Below are 19483 nucleotides of genomic sequence, written 5' to 3'. Positions count from 1 at the left end.
TAAACAGGTCAAAAAGAATCAGAGTCATCAGACCATAGCCACCATTTCTTCAGATGATTCATCTCAGAGTTCTTCAGAGTCTTCAGATGAGAGTGATAGAGGAGTGTACATAATTCCACAGCGTCGTCATAGACAAAACACTCAGTCCTCTCTACAGCATTCATCTACTTATCATTCTTCTTTCTATGACCACTCTACAATACCACCTTCCTATTCTGAATCTTCAGTGTCAGTTATTTCACCAACATATAATACACCACCTCCTAGAAGAACATCTAGAGTAAGTAGACCACCACAGAGATACAGAGAGTGGCAGTTTGTCCAAGATGTGAGCCAGAAATGTTTTTATATTATATAGAGACACTCGTATAGTTACAGCAGAGATATGATACTGAATGTAACATAAGGTGAAGACACCTGTGTAGTTTGTCAGTGTGTTTGTATTTATAGATTTTTTTTATGAAGTTACACTTCTAATCATTTTTTTAAATATGTATTATAATAAGTTATGTATATATATATATAACAACAATGAAGTTTATTCTTCTTCAGTGTCATTACTGATGTATGATAGTATAATTTTTATGACCTCTTGACCCATGCCCTGGTACCCTTGCTTGAATTATGACTTATAAGGTAATGTCAGGAGCCATTTTCTCCTGGCAGGGGAAATATGTAACCAGGTGTTAGATATTGGATCCACCTACTTGTCGTTGGTCTCTTCATTGTCTGTTCGTCACGTGATTTAGGGTAATAGAGAGAAAAGGGTGTATGAGAGAGAGAGAGTGAGTGGTGTTCATAATACTAACCAAAACCTGTTCTTTAAATTACCTGCCATACCTATCCATGCACGCCGTCTAGGTAGACGCATCTAGGGTCATGTAGGTTAGTAAGCTTTTTATCTATTTATCATTATATTAATAATTTCATAGTTTTCAGTTATACATTTGATTTAAGCAATTTATTTATCCGTGAAGTTGATATTGTTATATTAACGGATATTTAAAGTAATTGAACTGAGTGTAAAGTATAGTATAAATGTAAAGTATGTTGTATGTATGTTGTAGGTTTAATCCATAATATAATTTACAAAAACCCAAGATCTGTTTGTATGAATTTCTACCGACGGGTTACAAAAATTTATATAGCGCTCTATCAATCTTTCGTCCTCTAAAGCGTTTTACAATTAAATATATCAAAAGAGACAATGTTTAAAATACCTAAAAAAGACGTGAATAAAATTAATCATAATGTCTCTATCTAAATATAAAGCCATATTTATATTAAGAAATCACAAATTATGCCCCCTTAATTAAGCGCTGTAATCTTAAATTCTAATACTTACCCGTTGTAGTGTTTGAATCACTAACAGCAGAGGGTTCTACAATGTGAAATTACAGTACCCGTTTACAATATTGTATGTGTAGGTTTCTTATGTGTAACATATATATTTCAGTATAAATCTTTAAAGGGTCAAGATAAGTTATTATCTTTTTTGTTAGGATATATAATCGGGTGATTATATAATATAACCCTTTTATATATATACTGTTGATATACAATGAAAATATTGTTTAATATAATAATTCAATGAAGCCATTTACGTACGAATTGTAATGTGCTCCAAAGTAGATATACCCCCCCCCCCCCCAACCGCAAAAAAAAAATAATAAATAATAATAATAAAATAAAATAAAACAAAAACAAACAAAACAAACCAAAAGTAACAAACAAATAAAAAAGTCCTAACAAAAAGATTTTAAAACCGTCCTTGAATAGTTTAATATGGACTATTTCATGACTTTATTATTCATCACGCTATTAATGAATTACGTTATTTTACTTAGACTCTATAATTGTTTTCCCTATAAGCATTGTGACGTCATTGCATTGTTGTTGGCGTTATCATCAGGTAGCGTTATAACGTCGCATGTTTGAATTGTTTTCTAACGTAAAACGTCTGAAGAAGTAATGAAAGCGCTTACGTTTTAATAACATTATTGGCTTGTTATTTTTTAATTTTATATTAATTACCGGACACTGTGATATTTCTTTTCATTTTTGGATATATATATATATATATATATATATATATATATATATATATATATATATATATATATATATATATATATATATATATATATATATATATATATATACATACAATTCTATACTGCAACTGATACCTCACGAAACATGGAATTAAAATAATATGGTAATAGGAATTAATTACTAATTCTAAACAATATTAATTCCATGCATTTACACAATTCATGTACTCGAACTTACCATTCGTGCTATTCGTTACTGCATTAGTAGTAGTTGATATATGAGCTAAATGAAAGATAATCAATTAATATAATGTAGAACAATTTACATCTACCATTCATTGATTTGTAGACCAAATAAATCAATTATATATAAGATGTTTACATCTGAAAAAAAAAGCATTGCTAAATTATAGGTGGATAAATAAAAATTTGATCAGAAATTAAGTACCTTTTCTTGACAAAATTGATTGAAATTTAGAAATTAATATTCAAATTAAGTCAGTTAAAATCTGATCTTTTATTTGTTGATGATCTGCTGTATGACAGAAGACATCCTCACAACGTCAGGTGTCCTGTGTCAACTCGTTACTGTGGGAACCCTGACAAATTTCATTTGATATCTTACGGGCTGACTGCAGCGGCGAGGTCTTTCGAGAAAATTAAAAATCTTGATTGTTGTTCTTATCTCTCAACCAATCACATTAAACATTTCGGTGATAATCAACGCGTGCATTTGAGGCCTTTCTGTTTACATTATCTGTCTACTTCAATGTCAACTAAAATACCATAAAAATTTGGGGAAAAAACTACAGAGACTGTAAACATACAATTAAAACTCAATTGCGCTAATTCATAATTGCACTAATCAATCTAGGAGTATAATTGCACTAATACACGAATGTTTACAGTATATACCCTTTCAGTAATATCTCTATATTAGGCTACAAAAATTAATATTATAGTTTCTCAGGCAAAGCCGCATCAAATCAACCATTGTCGCATTCATCAATTTTATTGACGTATTTGAAAAGGGAAATAACTAAATTTTCTATTTTTGCCAAGTTAAAAAAGAATTTGAGTTATTCCCCTTTTCAATCACGCAAATAGATGACAGAATCAATTAAAATAAATAAATAAATCAACAAACAAAACAAAAAAACAAAAAAAAAAAACCCAGAAGTCTCTAATGAGACTGTAGCTCTACTGGTCTACTGGAGGAGTAACGTTTTGAAAGTATTTTACAGAAATTTCTAGTTTTAGTTACCATGACACCACCATTCACTGAAATCAAAAACCGAAAATACATATTATGTATCGTAGTGTATTCTAATTGTGTGCCAAATTAGATTGAAATCAGCCCAAAACTGTAGGAAGAGTAGCGTTTTAAAGGAATTTCACAGAAATTTCTATTTTTAGTAACCATGGCAACACCGTTCATCAAAATCAAAAACCGATGCACTAAATTATGTATCTTAGTGTAGTCTACTTATGTGCCAAGTTATATTGAAATCAGACTAAAACTGTAGGAGGAGTAGCGTTTTAAAGGAATTTCACAGAAATTTCTATTTTTAGTAACCATGGCAACACCGTTCATCGAAATCAAAAACTGATGCACTAAATTATGTATCTTAGTGTAGTTTACTTGTGTGCCAAGTTATATTGAAATCAGACCAAAACTGTAGGAGGAGTAGCGTTTTGAAAAATTGTTTACAGACAGACGGACAGACAGACGGACGGACGACGGACACCTTACTATCGCATAAGCTCTTCTGGTCTCTGACCAGTAGAGCTAAAAACTGCCTGCTGCATTGAATTTTGAAATTTTTGACCTGAGAAAGTAAAGATTACATTTTTGACCTTATTAACAATTATTTAACTTTAACATTGGATATTACAGTATAAAATGTAGCAGGTCTGATATTAAATTCTGATTGATGTTTCTGTGTATTTTACTGAATGAATGAGTAATTCATTTAATGTACAAATGCACTACATCAATTTTAAAATCATTCTTCTTAATCCAAAATATGGTAATTACTAACAGTTAAGAATGTAGGCATGTTTGAAGGAAGAGTATAAGAAATGTTTTATAAACCCTTTTAATGGAAATTTATACAATTAAAGCAGCTGTCACACAGCACACGCATACTATTGAGAAGGTGTCACATTATCATTTGATGACATAACATAACACTAAAACTGTGTCATCGTTCTAATGTTTGTGAAAGTAAACAATTCAGAGAGAGAGAGAGAGAGAGAGAGAGAGAGAGAGAGAGAGATTCAGAATGTTTCATATTTAACAAGTAATCTCTTCTTAGCATACAAACGTTACGCTCGATGTTGGTGCCATTTTACAATTTTAGTACCTGACCTATTAAACCCATCCGGTGATAATAAAAAAAAAATACTCGCAATATGGGTGATTTGGGTATGAATGGATAGGTTTTGAATAAAACTACCCGATTCCAGTCAGAAATATAACATTTAATAAATTTTATGCAAAATATTAAATTTTTACAGCGCAAATAAAAGGTATTTTAAGCGTGTAACGCGTTACATATTTTATGCATTTATCGCGCATTTTTCTTGTGTAGAGTGTTCAAAAATAAATCTAGAGTTTTCATTTTCTTCACAAAACAAGAGGAATCCATGTAGTTTGTGACTTCATTAGCGATTCTGTATTCCATGGTGGCAAGAAAAAAAAGCGATAGTTTTTACATAATAAGAATCTGTAACGCTATTAATCAAAAACGTGCATATGAATATAGAGATTAAATTTACTCATTTACTAAAAAGTTTAAATAGAAACATTTTATATCAAAATAATGTGCTTTTCTCATATATTTTAAATATTTCATTAATGTTGATATTAATTCGCATGCTTTGTAGCTAATATATGGATTACAAGTTCAACAGAAATGTCCAGCGTCTAAAATAACTGGAAAAACTCAGATCAAGCCGTTTTTCGAGGGGTTAAATTCTATTTTTTTTCATCGATTATAAAAATAATTATATGATGTGCTAATTTGGTTTGAACATATTTTATTGTAATTAATAAATACAATGGGATTGGGCACAAGTTCTGAAAACTTATTACGCCCTCTCCCTACATGTAAATTACATATTTAAATCGTCACAGTTAAACATGAAGTTTTAAAGTATACAATAATTGCAATAATGTGCTAATTTAAACTATCACATTGGATGTCACATTGATAAATTTACTCTGTGAATTAATATTTTACGCAACATTTAAGAGGTTCAACATATTTGTCCGGTGCACGTTCTTGACGCGTAATTCGTTTTTTTCAACGTAATGCATGAAAGTGCGTTTGAGAAAGCTTTGAGTAATTAACAAACTTTATCAGATACAAATCGAAAGCACCCTTTTTGTTCATTAGTTTAATTACAAGTAGCCTATGATTTTTTTTTTTACTCATATTTCAAGTACAAAGAGATAGCGATAGGGTACCAGTCAAGCTTGTAACACTATTACATTGTTGTTCAGCATTACCTCCATTTTCCGTAGCGCTGTGAAAGCGTAACGTCAAACGTCACAAACATTGCGCGTAACGTCACACAGAACAATGCATTCATTCTTCCAACATATAACACATACATTCAACGATGTATATAACACATGCGCTTTATATACTCACACTGTGAAATATACTGAAAGGAAAAAGAAACGCAGGGTAAACTTTTTAGGTGAAATAAGGTTTTATATTTCAGACGTATTTTCCAGTTATCCTATATAACATTTAAAATCATCTTTAATAAAAATGTAACTAAAATCTCATTTGATTTTCCCTAATAATTCATGAGATATTGAAACTCATATGACGGTACCCCCCCCCCCCCCCCAAAAAAGTGAAAATGAAAATTCTCATTATCTCACATGTCTCCCTCGCGCTTCTGTCACAGCCTTGATTCTCCTATGCATGGAGTTCTTCAGTGTGTTTATCCTTCTAATAAGGATATTTTCAACCCTTCCGACAGGCAGCCCTTAGTTGACTGAGACCAGCTTGGGCATTTTAAACCCTATCGTCCACGTAGTCCCACAGACGTTTGATGCGAAAAAAATGGACTTGACAGAGACTAGTGAAGTGGATAAATGCGATTGTTTGCGAGAAAATCTTGACAAACCCTTGCAGCATTGGGAGGGGGTTAACATGCCCAAAAGAATAGGCAAACGAAGCACACATGCGCGAGTTAGAGGAACACTTACGTAAAGTTGACGAGCTCACAAACCAAAATCACGCCATCGATTTCCTTCAGTTTTGGGGTGAATGTAACGATTATGATAGCCTGCTGTATTAATAGCAGTTTTAGGGTAGTGTGGTGGTGATTATACAGGTGGCAGGATGAATAGCCCAATCTTGACGTGGCGCTGTTACGCGTCAACGTCATCGTCACGGTTGGTTGGAAACCTTTCTACGCCCTCTTTGAGGACGGGTAAGACGTTCTGTTGTGGAAAAATTCACAACGAACTGCAGAGAAACCTGTCGTTGCCTTTGTCCTTACTTAGGCTATGCAATAGCCAGACCCCATGGTACTTCCGCCAACCGTACCTTGATTTCAAGAAATGCAAATCGACTGTTAATATTGAAAAACGATGTGTGTAACTAGAGATTGTTCTATCTGGCATATCCGTATAAGTGTAACGAAGTGTTTTCGGTCGGTTACTGTAGTGATAGTTTCTGAAAATAGATGACCAAGATGAAAATATATTTCTATGATGTTTTATTCTTGGTGTTCCCGCATAAAGTGACAATTATATAATGTATGATAAAAGACGACATATAAAGACAAAAAGATAATAAACAATGAGTCTTTGCAACCTATGCAACGTATATAAAATGACCACATTACATAATACATAATGAGTCGTTGCACAATGAAGATTGATGCAACTTATATATATAGACAGCATATTAACCTTGACCTTACATGTGCATGTCATATATAATATAAACATGTACATATCAATAAAATAAACAATCAAAAGTGGGAAAATTAACCTAAATGGAAGAAATCACTTGGCCATGAAAAGGTACACAATTTATGAAGACTATTTATAATGTTTGATAGTGATGACCCTTTAAACATGTTAAAGTCAGATAGAAATTTGCTTGATCATAATAAATTTCAATAAGATTTAATAATTTGGAATGATTACTAACGCATTTCAATTACCAAAAAGAATAAAATGATGCACGCACATAGATTGCATATACTTAAGCTTACAGACTAGTATCTAATGTATACAAACATTAAGTGCACATGCACTATGTCATAACAAACCTCAGATGTTCAAATAAAATGATAATCATGGAACTGCACATAAAATACATGATGCTATAGAAAATATTATATGCTTACATCATAATTCTTGAAGGATCGTATGAGAATTTAAAGAGATATTTATCGTTAAACAACAAAACATCTTTTCGCAGTTTCAACTTCATGTTGTAAACAGAGAGTAAATTTAGGAATGATCACATGACTCGAAAGTTTCCGGAGACACAGTTAACATATTACAGTATCACAGAATTTGCTAAAATTATGTAAAAAACATTATTACAGAACCAAAGTAGAGTTTTTGTTAAAGATTAAATTATTTGAGCCAATATAATTATGATAATTTTGACATTAGGAAAGTTGTAACGCATTTCTATGTTATTACAAGTAAAATACAAGAAAAATACCAAAAATAATTTGTTTTATCATGTAAATAATGAAATGCATAAAATAATAAATCACATCTGACTATAGCAGTTTGAAATAATAATTACATTTATAACACAAATATTAAAGTATATATAAAAAATTAGTGTCCTACCTGAAAATAGATGACCAAGATGAAAAAATATTTCTATGATGTTTTATTCTTGGTGTTCCAGCATAAAGTGACGCACTGGGTACCCGACGTAGAAATTGACTTGGTCAAGGTGAGGGACACAAAGGGGATTAATTAGAAAAACATTGAGTAAACTGTTACATTTTCCTATCGAGGGCCTCATTAAAAAAAAGATAGGTACAAAGGCGAGAGGACAAAGACAGGTAATCCGATAGGCTGACATTAATTGAGTCAATCCGACATCAAACGAACTTCTTAATTGAATTGCGTAATACTGCGTAAAGGTATTTTTGGTAAATAATGGTAGATGTACTCATGACAGCCAAAAGGTGATAATATTTGAGAAACTTCTTAATTTTCTTACTGTTAGATACAAAGTTCAAATAGCCATTGTCTGTAATTAAATAGAAAATTGGGAAAAACATGCGACAGGAAAATGAGTGAACCAAATAAAGAAATTTGAAATGAGATAATAAAAATTAATGAATTGAATTTCAAAATAATTATTAAAATATTAAGAATAATAAAAATTTCTCAGATTGGTCAATTTGACCTTATGATATAAGAATCCGTATCCGTATACGTATCGAGCTCAGAAAGGCATCTCGATCCCGATGTCTAAAATATTTACTATAATTTCCATCGTTATTTGTTTGGTTTTAAAGCAGCCCCATTCATTTAAGAATAGCATATGGTATTTTTTCTAATAAAAATGTATTAAGCTGCTGTAAAAGTTTGTTATTTCGCTGGAAAATTTAAAAAAAAAAATGGATAATGAAATTCAATCAATTTGTATTTGTTTTCATTATATTGTTTAAAACTTTAATTGCAATTTTGTTTAAAAACATTTATCGGGATCCCCCTCTCTCCCTCTTAACATCAGGACATTTTATTGATTGATTCTGTAATTTACATTAGATGACATAAAAGTTAACCCCCTCACTCACACACTAAATGAACGTTGATATCCACACGATCAATAAAACCGTGTAGCAATTTTCTAAAGAGAATCTGCTTCCAGACCCTTATCAGCATATGCTTAAAAATGCCAGCCTCCCCCCTCCCCCCCGGAACATGCACACACAAACTTTCATATCTTCTGTTGACTTTCTTCATTCTTTTTTTTTTCAATGAACTATTTGACAAATACCTGTACGTCTCCCCTTCCCCTCCCCAGTTGAAATTGCTACTTTCGGGTCTATTCTCACACGGCTTGATTTTGTTTTATATTTTGTCCTTTCAGCAGAAATAACTTGAAAAGACTTCATGGCGACAAAAATAGGTAATGAAATGAAAATTCAATTGTTAAATTTGATTTTTCTTTTTAGTTCTCTTGTTGTCGTACATGTGTATTATAATTCATGGTTTGATATAAAACAAAAATAGGGTATTCATTATCTTATCTCTCTTTTTATAAGAAAGAAAAGAACATTAGACTAAAAAATGCCAAAACAATAGATTTATCTATTTCTTCTATGCTGCCTTGTCCATCCAGCTGATTTTTATTCATTTATATTTATATTTATTTATTTATTTATGCATTTTGGCCCAGATTGGGACAAGTGTGAGTCAGTTCATAGAAATAAATAGAAGAGGCTGCTTCAACGTAGCAGAGAAATAAAAAAAAACACAGAATAAAGGATAAAATTTATACAAAACATTTAATTGATAAAATATCAGCTTTTTTTAAGAGTTTTGATCCCGCTTGTACACAAAGAAACATCACCTTCATTTCAATAAATCATTTACGGAGGGATTCTTGTCTGGTTTCTAACTAGATGAAATATACTAGATGAAAATAGATGAAAATAAGAAAAAGTTAAATATAGGAAGCATATAAAAATAACTAAAATATCTTAAAATTTTATGAAAAATAGAGAAAATTCGGATTAGCCAATATCCATTTAAGTTAAATTATTTATGTCAATTTGGTAATATCATCTTATAGACCCTTTATAGTAATATCTCTCTATGCAAAAAGAAAAACATTTAATTTATTGAAATAGAAGTAGGCATCGAATGATTGGCAACAGTAATTTTTTATTCTTAATGTCCAGGGAAAAGGTACTGACCTTGACCTGACCTTGCCTCTAATATAAAACGGTCAAATTTAATCTAACTGATACCATCACTTAGTGATATTGTTTTCTTGATTCTGTGAAAATTTCATTGATTTTTAAATATAAGAAATAAGCGTTCTTATGAGAAGAATCCCTCCTTAAGTAAACTTTAGTCAACATGTATATAAAGTAATGTATAAGACATAAAAAATTTTCTCCGTTTATCTCCTTTTATCGACAATTGTTAATTCATCCCCGACAAAAACTGCGTGTAATTGCATCACTTTCGGAAATCGTAGTCCTTTCTCGAGCTCTCTGGAATTTCGGATACGGCTATCACCTAACAATTTAGGGAATTTAGAGTCTTCAAACCACCCCAGAATTGCCAGTTTTCCAAAGCTTTTCTGGAGAACTATGTCCATCAAATATAATCAAATGATATACAGAATGTTGATAATGATAAAAAAGAAAATTAGGATGGAAATTTTCAGTGACCTCCCCCCCCCCCCCCCCACACACACACAGAGTATGTAGTATTGTCACCTTTTTATTGTCAAAGTTTTGATAAGGTGACTTGTCATTTTTTAGTTTCTCCCTGCCTCGTCAGATAGAACAATCTCTACTAAAGTGCAGCAAATGGTACTACGAGATATGTTGAAAAACATGTCGTCATCGATATGCGCGTGTTTTCGGCTTTTTACAACTTTCCTTATATGACGTCATACATTTCACGGTTGAGAAGTTCGGAACACTGATTTTAATGTACAGTAACAAAGATATCCCTCTGACCAATTTTCATAATTTTCGGTTATACAGTCAAAAAAATTTCGCATATTATGTTACCCTGCGTTTCCTTTTCCTTTCAGTATATGTTCTCTTCTTACATATATAACATTTATATGTGACAATGCATAATACATGCTTTATATACATAAATCGCCTTACCAGTAGAACTGCTCCCGGTAGTATCACCGCTGGAAGTCGCAATTTCATCTAACAAACGAGGATTTCTATTTTTAATTACATTAATGATATGCTAAATCTTTTTCTTTGAAGACAAAACCCGAAATGAATTCAATCAATCTTCAATAAACTCCACTTCTTAGAATTTCAACAGTGAAATACTTTGATTAATTTATTGAATAAAGTGATATTTTCTCACAGTGTGAAAGGATACCAAAGTGATATTCTCTCACAGTGTGAAAGGATATCAAAATGAGTAAAAATAATTTTTGTTCTTTAATAAGACAGAGATGGTAACAAAACCATCTTGATGGAGACTAAAACTGCCAATTTCTTTCCAAATATGTTGCTAAAATCCATGTTACAATGTTTTCAACCTCAACTGCTAAGCTATGACGTCTCAACTGCTAAACTGTGACGTCATAGCCTATGACACTGTGTTAAGAAAAGGCAGAGGCAAATTAAGGGAAAATAAAAGAAAGTGTAATTAACAGAAAACTCAATGATTGTAGTTGGATATGGAATTTATTTCACTCGTGCGATAGGATTTTTTGGTATTTTCACTGGTGCTTCGCACTCGTGAAAATATATTGAAAAAATCCTCTCCCACTCGTGAAATAAATTTCATATCCAACTACAAAACATTGAATATCCTTTATATCTTTGAAAATAATATTGATCACATACTTTATCAAAAAGATTGAAATTCAAAAGTCTTTTCTGGCTTATTCTTTCAAAGAATAATAGTGTTTCAGAACAGAATCTTTTTCATGTGCACATTTAATCATCAGATGATATCTCTCAAATTATTGACTAATTCTAAAAATATGTGTTAATTAATTTTTATTGCATATTACATAAATTCCCTATTGCTTACCGACAGGTGTCACACGAGCCAGGAATCCCTTTCTTGTCTCCTGACTATCACTGCTGAACTTTACTGTCAAAGATGTGTCAGAAGATGTATAGGTATTTTGTGCTGGGACAGTATCTCCACATACTTTGGCAATAAGGGGGGAACTAGTTGAAGACCCTGTTTTACATCAAGATTGTTTAATATGTGAGTTTATATTCACAATTTTCTAATATACATGATAAAGTGATATTAACAAAATAGTTTTTTAACAAGAGGTCCATAGGCCATATTGCTCACCTGAGCACATTGGCTAGGTAGAAGCAGAAATCAGTTCAGTATTGAAACGTTTCGGGGGGGAGGTGGGGTCAAAAAATTTAAATTTACACTACCTCAGGATGCTTCTATGTCAATATCACTAATCAAGGCTTTGCTGTTCTTAAACAGAAGAATTTTAGAGATTTTTTTTCCATGTATTCCTATGTAAAATTCTGATCGCTGATTGTGGTCCCACCCTACCTACCCTAAATTTGAATAAATTTGAATCTACACTACCTGAGGATGGTTTTTTTTTATTAATATGACTGAACATAGCTCTGCTGTTCATGTGCAGAAGATTTTTTCAAGATGATTCCTATATACTCTTATGCAAAACTTTGACCCTCTGTTGTGCTCCACAACCCCTGGGGGGTCATAATTTGAACAAACTTAATTCTACAATATGTAAGGTTTCTTGAATTTAAACATAACTAATAATGGCTTAGTTGTTCTTGAGAAGAAGATTTTGAATACATGTCCTATGAAACGTGTATGATCAGGTTCTTACAAGGGATATATAGGTTTTCCTTTTACTCTGAGTTATTGATTGGAATGATTATTAAGACAGCTGATAGATAAGAACCGGGTGTCTCAATCTTCTTCAGATTTACTACACTCAGAACTTAACAACAATTCCCTAGGATACTTGCCACTGCTGTTTACAACTTTTATACTTTTATTTTGCTGTTACCCTTAACTTCTTTATTGCTGATCAAAGCTCAATTTTTTCAGCTAGCTTCTGAATGCCTTACTTTCCCAAAGCTTTGCCTTATATACCCTTTGGGTTGTCGAGTCAATCTACTATGTGAAGTCTTCTATGCGTTTACTCAAAGGCTCCTTAACCGTTAGACCTATATATTCCTTTGTAAAACTTTGACCCACTGTTGTGCCCCCCCCCCCCCCCGGTCATTATTTGAAGAAACTTGAATCTACACAACCTGAGAATACTTCTGTATTAATATGACTAATAATGGCTTAGATGTTCTTTAGAAGATTTTTAAAGATATTCCTATGGTAACCTTTGACCCCCTGTTGTGGTCTTGCCCTACCCCCAGGGGTTATGATATGAACAAACTTGAATCTAGATTATGTTATGAAGCTTTCATATTTCATCTTTTCTTGCTCAGTGGTTCTTGAGCAGAAGATGCCACCAAATTTTCATGAATTCTTATTTATCTACCCTTGAAAGAGGTCGTGGCTCTCCCTGTGAACAAAATTTTATCCCCTTAACCCAAGGATGCTTTGTGGAAAGTTTGGTTGAAATTAGGCCAGTGGTTCTTGAGAAGAAGTCAAAAATGTGAAAAATTTACAGACGACAGACAGACGCCGGACACTTTTTGACCAGAAAAGCTCACTTTAGTCTTCGGCTCAGGTGAGCTAAAATACGGAAAGCCTTTGCTTTGCTTCAGTGAATGTTAAGTAATGTGTCTAAGCTCTCAAAAATAAGATGATGTACATATTTCTTAAAGGAAACTATTTCTTTTACCATTAAAGATTTCTACAGAATCGAAGCAGGTTCCACTGTCTAGCTCCAGTTTCATATATATGAACTCAATCTGAACATTTCCGTTTGAATAAGTGTATATGTACGTGCAGGTGCGGCTTCTAAAACAATAAAAAAAATATTACTTTAAGGAATACTAAAGAAAAATATACAAATAAAAAATATTCATGAATAAAATACTCAAAATACTAATTTTCCTTTTTTATATATAGTAGGCTCCTTCACCTCCTGTTGTTTTCATGAAGAATATACCCGAAAATATATCTTAAGGTCAAGATCTAGTAAATGAGTTTAGACTGTCTTTTTGGTGCTAGATTCATTATGACGTCATAATTGATTTAAACTTAATTTTTCCCGAACTTTACGGCTATAATAGAATTATGTAGAAAATGAAGCATTTTCATGAAATTCAATTTGAAATCATGTCAAAAGTAACCCCGATACCTATTTTTAATTTAATATCATTTTAAAGAAGAGGTCAAGAAGATATGAAAAACTGTTTTCTGAGAGACTGTAGGCAATATTGATACATTTCCATTTTCTGAGATGGAAAAAACTCCCATATTTATACCTGACTTCCTTCATTTTTCATTGAAAATGACAGTTTAGAATATCTTTTTTCGTTGAATTTACCTAAAAATTATGTCCCGATACACCTAATTTTACCAAGCTATATTTGTAAAGGATCATTTAAAGAACTTGTTTCTCAAATTTGAGAAATCTGAAGGCACCTTTCATTTAATAGATCTTGACCTTAAAACAGCGTAAAAGATCCTATACTTACAAGGGATAATTGGCGGGAAATTGGGGTGACGTCAGTGTCAGTGTGGCAGCAAGATTAACGTTGAATGTCCCAGACGCTGTACAATTTGCTGAAAAAAAGTTAGTTATGAACAGATACTTTGAAGAAAAGCCCAATAAATTAGCAAAAGCAGTCATCAGTTGAACTTTATTCTGTGCCTAAAGAGATTGAATTATCAAAATGATACTTGGCAGCTTAAAAAAATAACAATCTAATGACTAATAAATAATACGATGTAAGTTGTAAGTGTGATACTCTTATATATTTCTAGAACGTCATTTGGGGATTGGGATATTACGAGTACATAAATACAAGTTAAATAGCCAAAATCCCAGTTGATATCCACAGTTAAAGGATTGAAATGTGAGAACAATTTTTCAGTTTACGTTTAATCTATATTAATTATAGTGTTGTGTTTTGCATGTTCTATGCCTAAATAGGAGTCAGAGTTTGACACATGGTGTACGAGCCGGAAGCGAGTTCACTATGTCAAACCCTGACTATACTGATAAGGCATAGTACCGATTTGTCTTTTGTTTCGAGTTTACTAGTATAATAATATCGAGTTGACATATGAATAAAAATAACTATTATTAATTGATAAAACATACTCGATATATTGAAATACCTCCTTGAAACAAAATAAAATTGATATACGCATAAAGAGGAAGGAATTTTCTTCAAGACTGTCATTTCCGATTTTTGTTTAAAAGAGGCATATTTTTAAAAAAAAAAAACATAAAAAGTGAATAAAAATTATTATCCATCCCAAATGCAAAGCTGTACGTAAAATAACACGTTCTAACGCAGTGTCGGAATTGGTCTAGTGGTTAAGCAGGTGGGCACTACGTATATTCTTTTACCTGATAATGGGTTCGAATCCTGGAATGTCTTGTATATTAAGAATTTCTTTTCATATATCATGGAAGTGCAATGAAATATCTCTTGAGAGAGAGAGAGAGAGAGAGAGAGAGAGAGAGAATGTCAAGAAATTAAGAATTAGCTTTTTACAAGTAATATTTTAGATGCATGCAGAATTAAATTGTTTTCCTCTATACTGTGATCTAAAACTAATAAAACAAACTGCTATTATTTAGTTGAGTGGCGATGTCATTCTTATTTCGGTTCTTTTTTTGACCGTTAAGTGACCCTGATTTGTCTTGAAACAACTCAATTGAAATGGCTCAATGGAAAGTCTTGGATGTAGCATCAACGTGATTATTGGTCACAGTTTTATGTATTGAAATATATTCACGCACGTTGTCTACAGTACATCTTAACTTTCAAAATGCAGAGCGAGGTGCATTGACCACTGTTGTCTTTTTATCTTACTAAGCTTTCTCATACAATATAGCGACAGTGGCACATACATGTATAAATGTAAAAAAGTCCACCAACAGGTCACCAGTCGGTTGCTATGTTATGAAAAACTGTGCATGAAATAAACGTAAAATGTGAAGTGTTTTGCTATAACAAGCTGGGAATACCCACCCTATAGATAAAGTCGTTTCTGCAACACCCTCTATACAATTTTTTAAAATCATTTATAGGACATTATTGAGAAACTTTGAATGAGAAATGAAACTTATTAATTTTACTTATGTAAACATATATTTAGCTTTCATTTTAATGATTTTTAAATAAACCTTTGTATCATCTGTTCCTAGATAAAACTTCATTGATCTGACTTGGAAATGCTTTACGAACATATATTTAAACGTCTAGTTGACTGATTGATTATTCTTAACGCCGAGTCGCAGTATAACAGCCATATTTCGACGGGACGTTTAATTAAAAGTGATGAAAATAAAAGTGACTTGACTTAGTTGTAGTGGAGCTGATATAAAAATAAATAAACATACACAGATCTAGAAAGACCATAAACAAGCCAAAGGACTGAACTATGTATTTTTTAATATTATACTTTCACGTAAATTAGTTGAATCTGATTCGTCGAGAAACATTTGTTAAAAACACTATTACCAGCTGAATAATGAAGCCACGCCCTCCAGCGTAGCAACAGTCAACACTGCTTGGCGACGGGTGATATTCCCAACAACAAAAAAATATATTGACTGCGCAGAGTTTATGCGCGCAAGGTTCACTGTAATATGTATTTATGTTCCCCAAACGAAGTTTGGGAACATATTGTTTTTACTCTGTTTCTTATTATTATTAAGTCTTCCGTTCACAACGGAAGACTTATAGTGATTGTATTGTTTCTTTTTATTATTATTATTATTATTATTATTCCTCCCAAATTTTGTGAGCGCGATTACTCAGAGATGGTTGGATAGATTTTCACAATTTTTCACATGATAGTAGGCTGATATATGAAGTTTATATAAAATTCCGTTTTTTGAAAAATTCACTTCCGGACCGAAGTTACGGCCGAATTTCCAATTTTTAAATGGACTTTTGTCCGGAATTTTTCTCGGAAACGGTTTGAGGTAAAGATGTGAAATTTACAGGGGTATTAGATCATGACATTCTCTTTGTTTCGAAGTTGTTTTCGTGTGTTTCCGGTACTTCCTGTCCGAACCGGAAGTGAACTTGTGTTTGGTCAATTTTCAACTTTTTTGTTTTTCAATATTTTTTCAAGATATTATTATGTATAACAGAGGTTATTCTACAAATACTAAATATATAATTTGTTTTGAAATCAGATTCCACATTTTGCAGATTTTCGGTACCCCCATTTTCCCTATATACCTAGTGTGTAGACAATGGGCAAAGAAAGATAACTCTGACTTGTAAGTGAGAATAGAACTTTCGAGATAAAGGCGGAAATAGTATCGATGACGTTAGAGACATATACACTCTCCATATCAAAATATTTAGACGTTCTATATTCACTCTTCAAAATTTAAGAGGACGTTGGTTACCGCTTCCAGTGCATGTAAAGTTTGAAGTTGCCAGTGTAGTGTTAGTCTGTATTGACAGTTAGTTAATTTACACATGAATATATCTAAAAAAAAATTAATATATATATATGCTAGGTAGCTAATTCAAGTAAATATATTATAAGCACTGAATATACATTTATAGTGATGGACAGGCATGCAGTTTTATCTATTTCGTATATTAAGTTCAGAATACGATAGTTATAAGCCTTCTATAATGCAGACGATTTATTATTCTTTATGATCTGAATGCGAAATTATCCCGATTTCCGAGTTTTACTTTCGATATTAAAAAATATTACATACACTCAAAAAAGGAATTAAGCGAAAGAAAATTGTAATACAGTACTGTTTTAAAGCCTTTATAAATAAATTGATATCTGCCACTGAAAAGAAAGAAAATCAATCTATAGATTAGATTTGGTTATTACATATATATTTGATAAAAGGTTAAATTATTTATGACACATGATCTATACTCTATATACCCAAGGAATTATAAAAGATGTGAAAAGGCGATTCTTGGATTCTTGTGAAATACTCAAAGAGTTAAAGAGTGTGTGAAATAATGGTACGCTATATGTTTCTTTTGGAAAAAAAAACATGATAGAAAAATTGTACAAGTCTGTTGATATGTGGGATAAGTATATCTGAATGAACACAATTTTATGCAATGATATATAATCATGTACATGCAACTGACGTCCGTACTTTTCCTTGTAATTCATAAAATTATCTAATTCCTTTGAAGCCCCCCCCCCCCCCCCCCGGTCTTGAATTTGAATTATATATTCGTTTTAGATTTAAATCTGGAACATGTGAATAACATTACCATTTACATGTATACAGAATTTCATATTTTATAATTATGAAATGTTCAATTTACATGTCTGAGAGAGAGAGAGAGAGAGAGGAGAGATTCCCTCTTAATCCCGATCCAGACCAAAAATTAGTTCTTTATCGGTCACACCCATTCTTTATTAGATGTTTTCTGATTTCATAGTCAGTCATGGTCACATCCTGTATATTTTTCAGCTTAAAAAGTATCACACGAAGTGCACGTGTGTTGACCTGTCAATCAAAATCACTTGACGCTGTATGCACTGCAATTAAGTAGCCTGAGTTCGAAATGATCTTGAAGTATGATCTTTAAGTAAATCTGCTGCAACAAACTTGTGAAAAAAAATAGAATAAAATAAAAAATAAAATATCTCGGTATTATGAACTTCGACTGTGGGACGTGGAGACCGGTCCTTTGGATGAGATCGTATAAATCGAGGTCCCTTGTCGCAGAAGATGCTGGCATAAAAAAGATTCCCCACTGCTCAATTGCGATAAATGCCAAAGTATAGGACAAAAATTTACAGTCTCCACCGGCGAGTGGTGGCGTCTCCATGTGAGTGAAAAATTCTGGAGAGGGACGTTAAAACATACGTATAATCAATCAATATATCAATCAATCAATCGATTGCTGAAGAATTACTGTAATTGAATAATTTGTCTTATAGGTATGTTGTCAAATCTTGATATTATAACTTTACAAAACTCAGTGACTTTACGTTTAATGTGATACTAAATTAATTCATTATATTTTTTATAACACCATCACATTTATGCCAAAACATACACACAGTGAAGTTTATGATAGTACGGTGTTCGTTCGTCTGTTTGTTTGTCTTAGAAATGATTGCAAACATTTTTTTTTAAATTGCTAATGATATACGTATATCTCTTATAGGTGCCAAATGTATTATACAAGATTGATAATGAAAATCAAAGTACCTTAAGTACTGAAAGGACTTTTTTCCAGTTATTTTTTTCTTTCACAGTAAAGATGATATGTATGTTTTTTACACAGAAAAAAGCAAATTCTTACAGATTTAGAAGAACGGAAGACTTTTTTGTTGCCATGGCAACAAGAATCTAGTTATTATTATTATTATTATTCCTCCCAAATTTTGTGAGCGCGATTACTCAGAGATGGTTGGATAGATTTTCACAATTTTTCACATGATAGTAGGCTGATATATGAAGTTTATATAAAATTCCGTTTTTTGAAAAATTCACTTCCGGTCCGAAGTTACGGCCGAATTTCCAATTTTTAAATGGACTTTTGTCCGGAATTTTTCTCGGAAACGGTTTGAGGTAAAGATGTGAAATTTACAG

At 32.0% G+C, this 19483-nt stretch overlaps 1 protein-coding gene across 2 annotated transcripts in view; it reads right to left on the bottom strand.

Annotated features, from left to right (window-relative positions):
* LOC133202243 (cubilin-like) overlaps window positions 1–19483 on the bottom strand; it is a 59897-nt gene that overhangs the window by 18829 nt on the left and 21585 nt on the right. For both annotated transcript variants that reach the window (XM_061338041.1, XM_061338042.1), the window contains exons 6-11: window positions 14397–14484; window positions 13595–13713; window positions 11815–11970; window positions 10920–10967; window positions 2293–2337; window positions 1346–1381 (exon numbers count right to left, since the gene is read on the bottom strand). In XM_061338041.1, the coding sequence (XP_061194025.1) occupies window positions 1346–1381; window positions 2293–2337; window positions 10920–10967; window positions 11815–11970; window positions 13595–13713; window positions 14397–14484 (492 nt within the window). The remainder of the gene's footprint in view (window positions 1–1345; window positions 1382–2292; window positions 2338–10919; window positions 10968–11814; window positions 11971–13594; window positions 13714–14396; window positions 14485–19483) is intronic.

Source organism: Saccostrea echinata, unplaced genomic scaffold (genome assembly GCF_033153115.1).
Source record: "Saccostrea echinata isolate AGI-Se365-2 ecotype Australia unplaced genomic scaffold, CSIRO_AGI_Sech_v1 ptg000046l, whole genome shotgun sequence".
NCBI classification, from domain to species: Eukaryota; Metazoa; Mollusca; class Bivalvia; order Ostreida; family Ostreidae; genus Saccostrea; species Saccostrea echinata.
The sequence above is the reverse complement of the archived record's forward strand: the minus strand, read 5'-3'. Positions and strand labels throughout refer to the sequence as shown.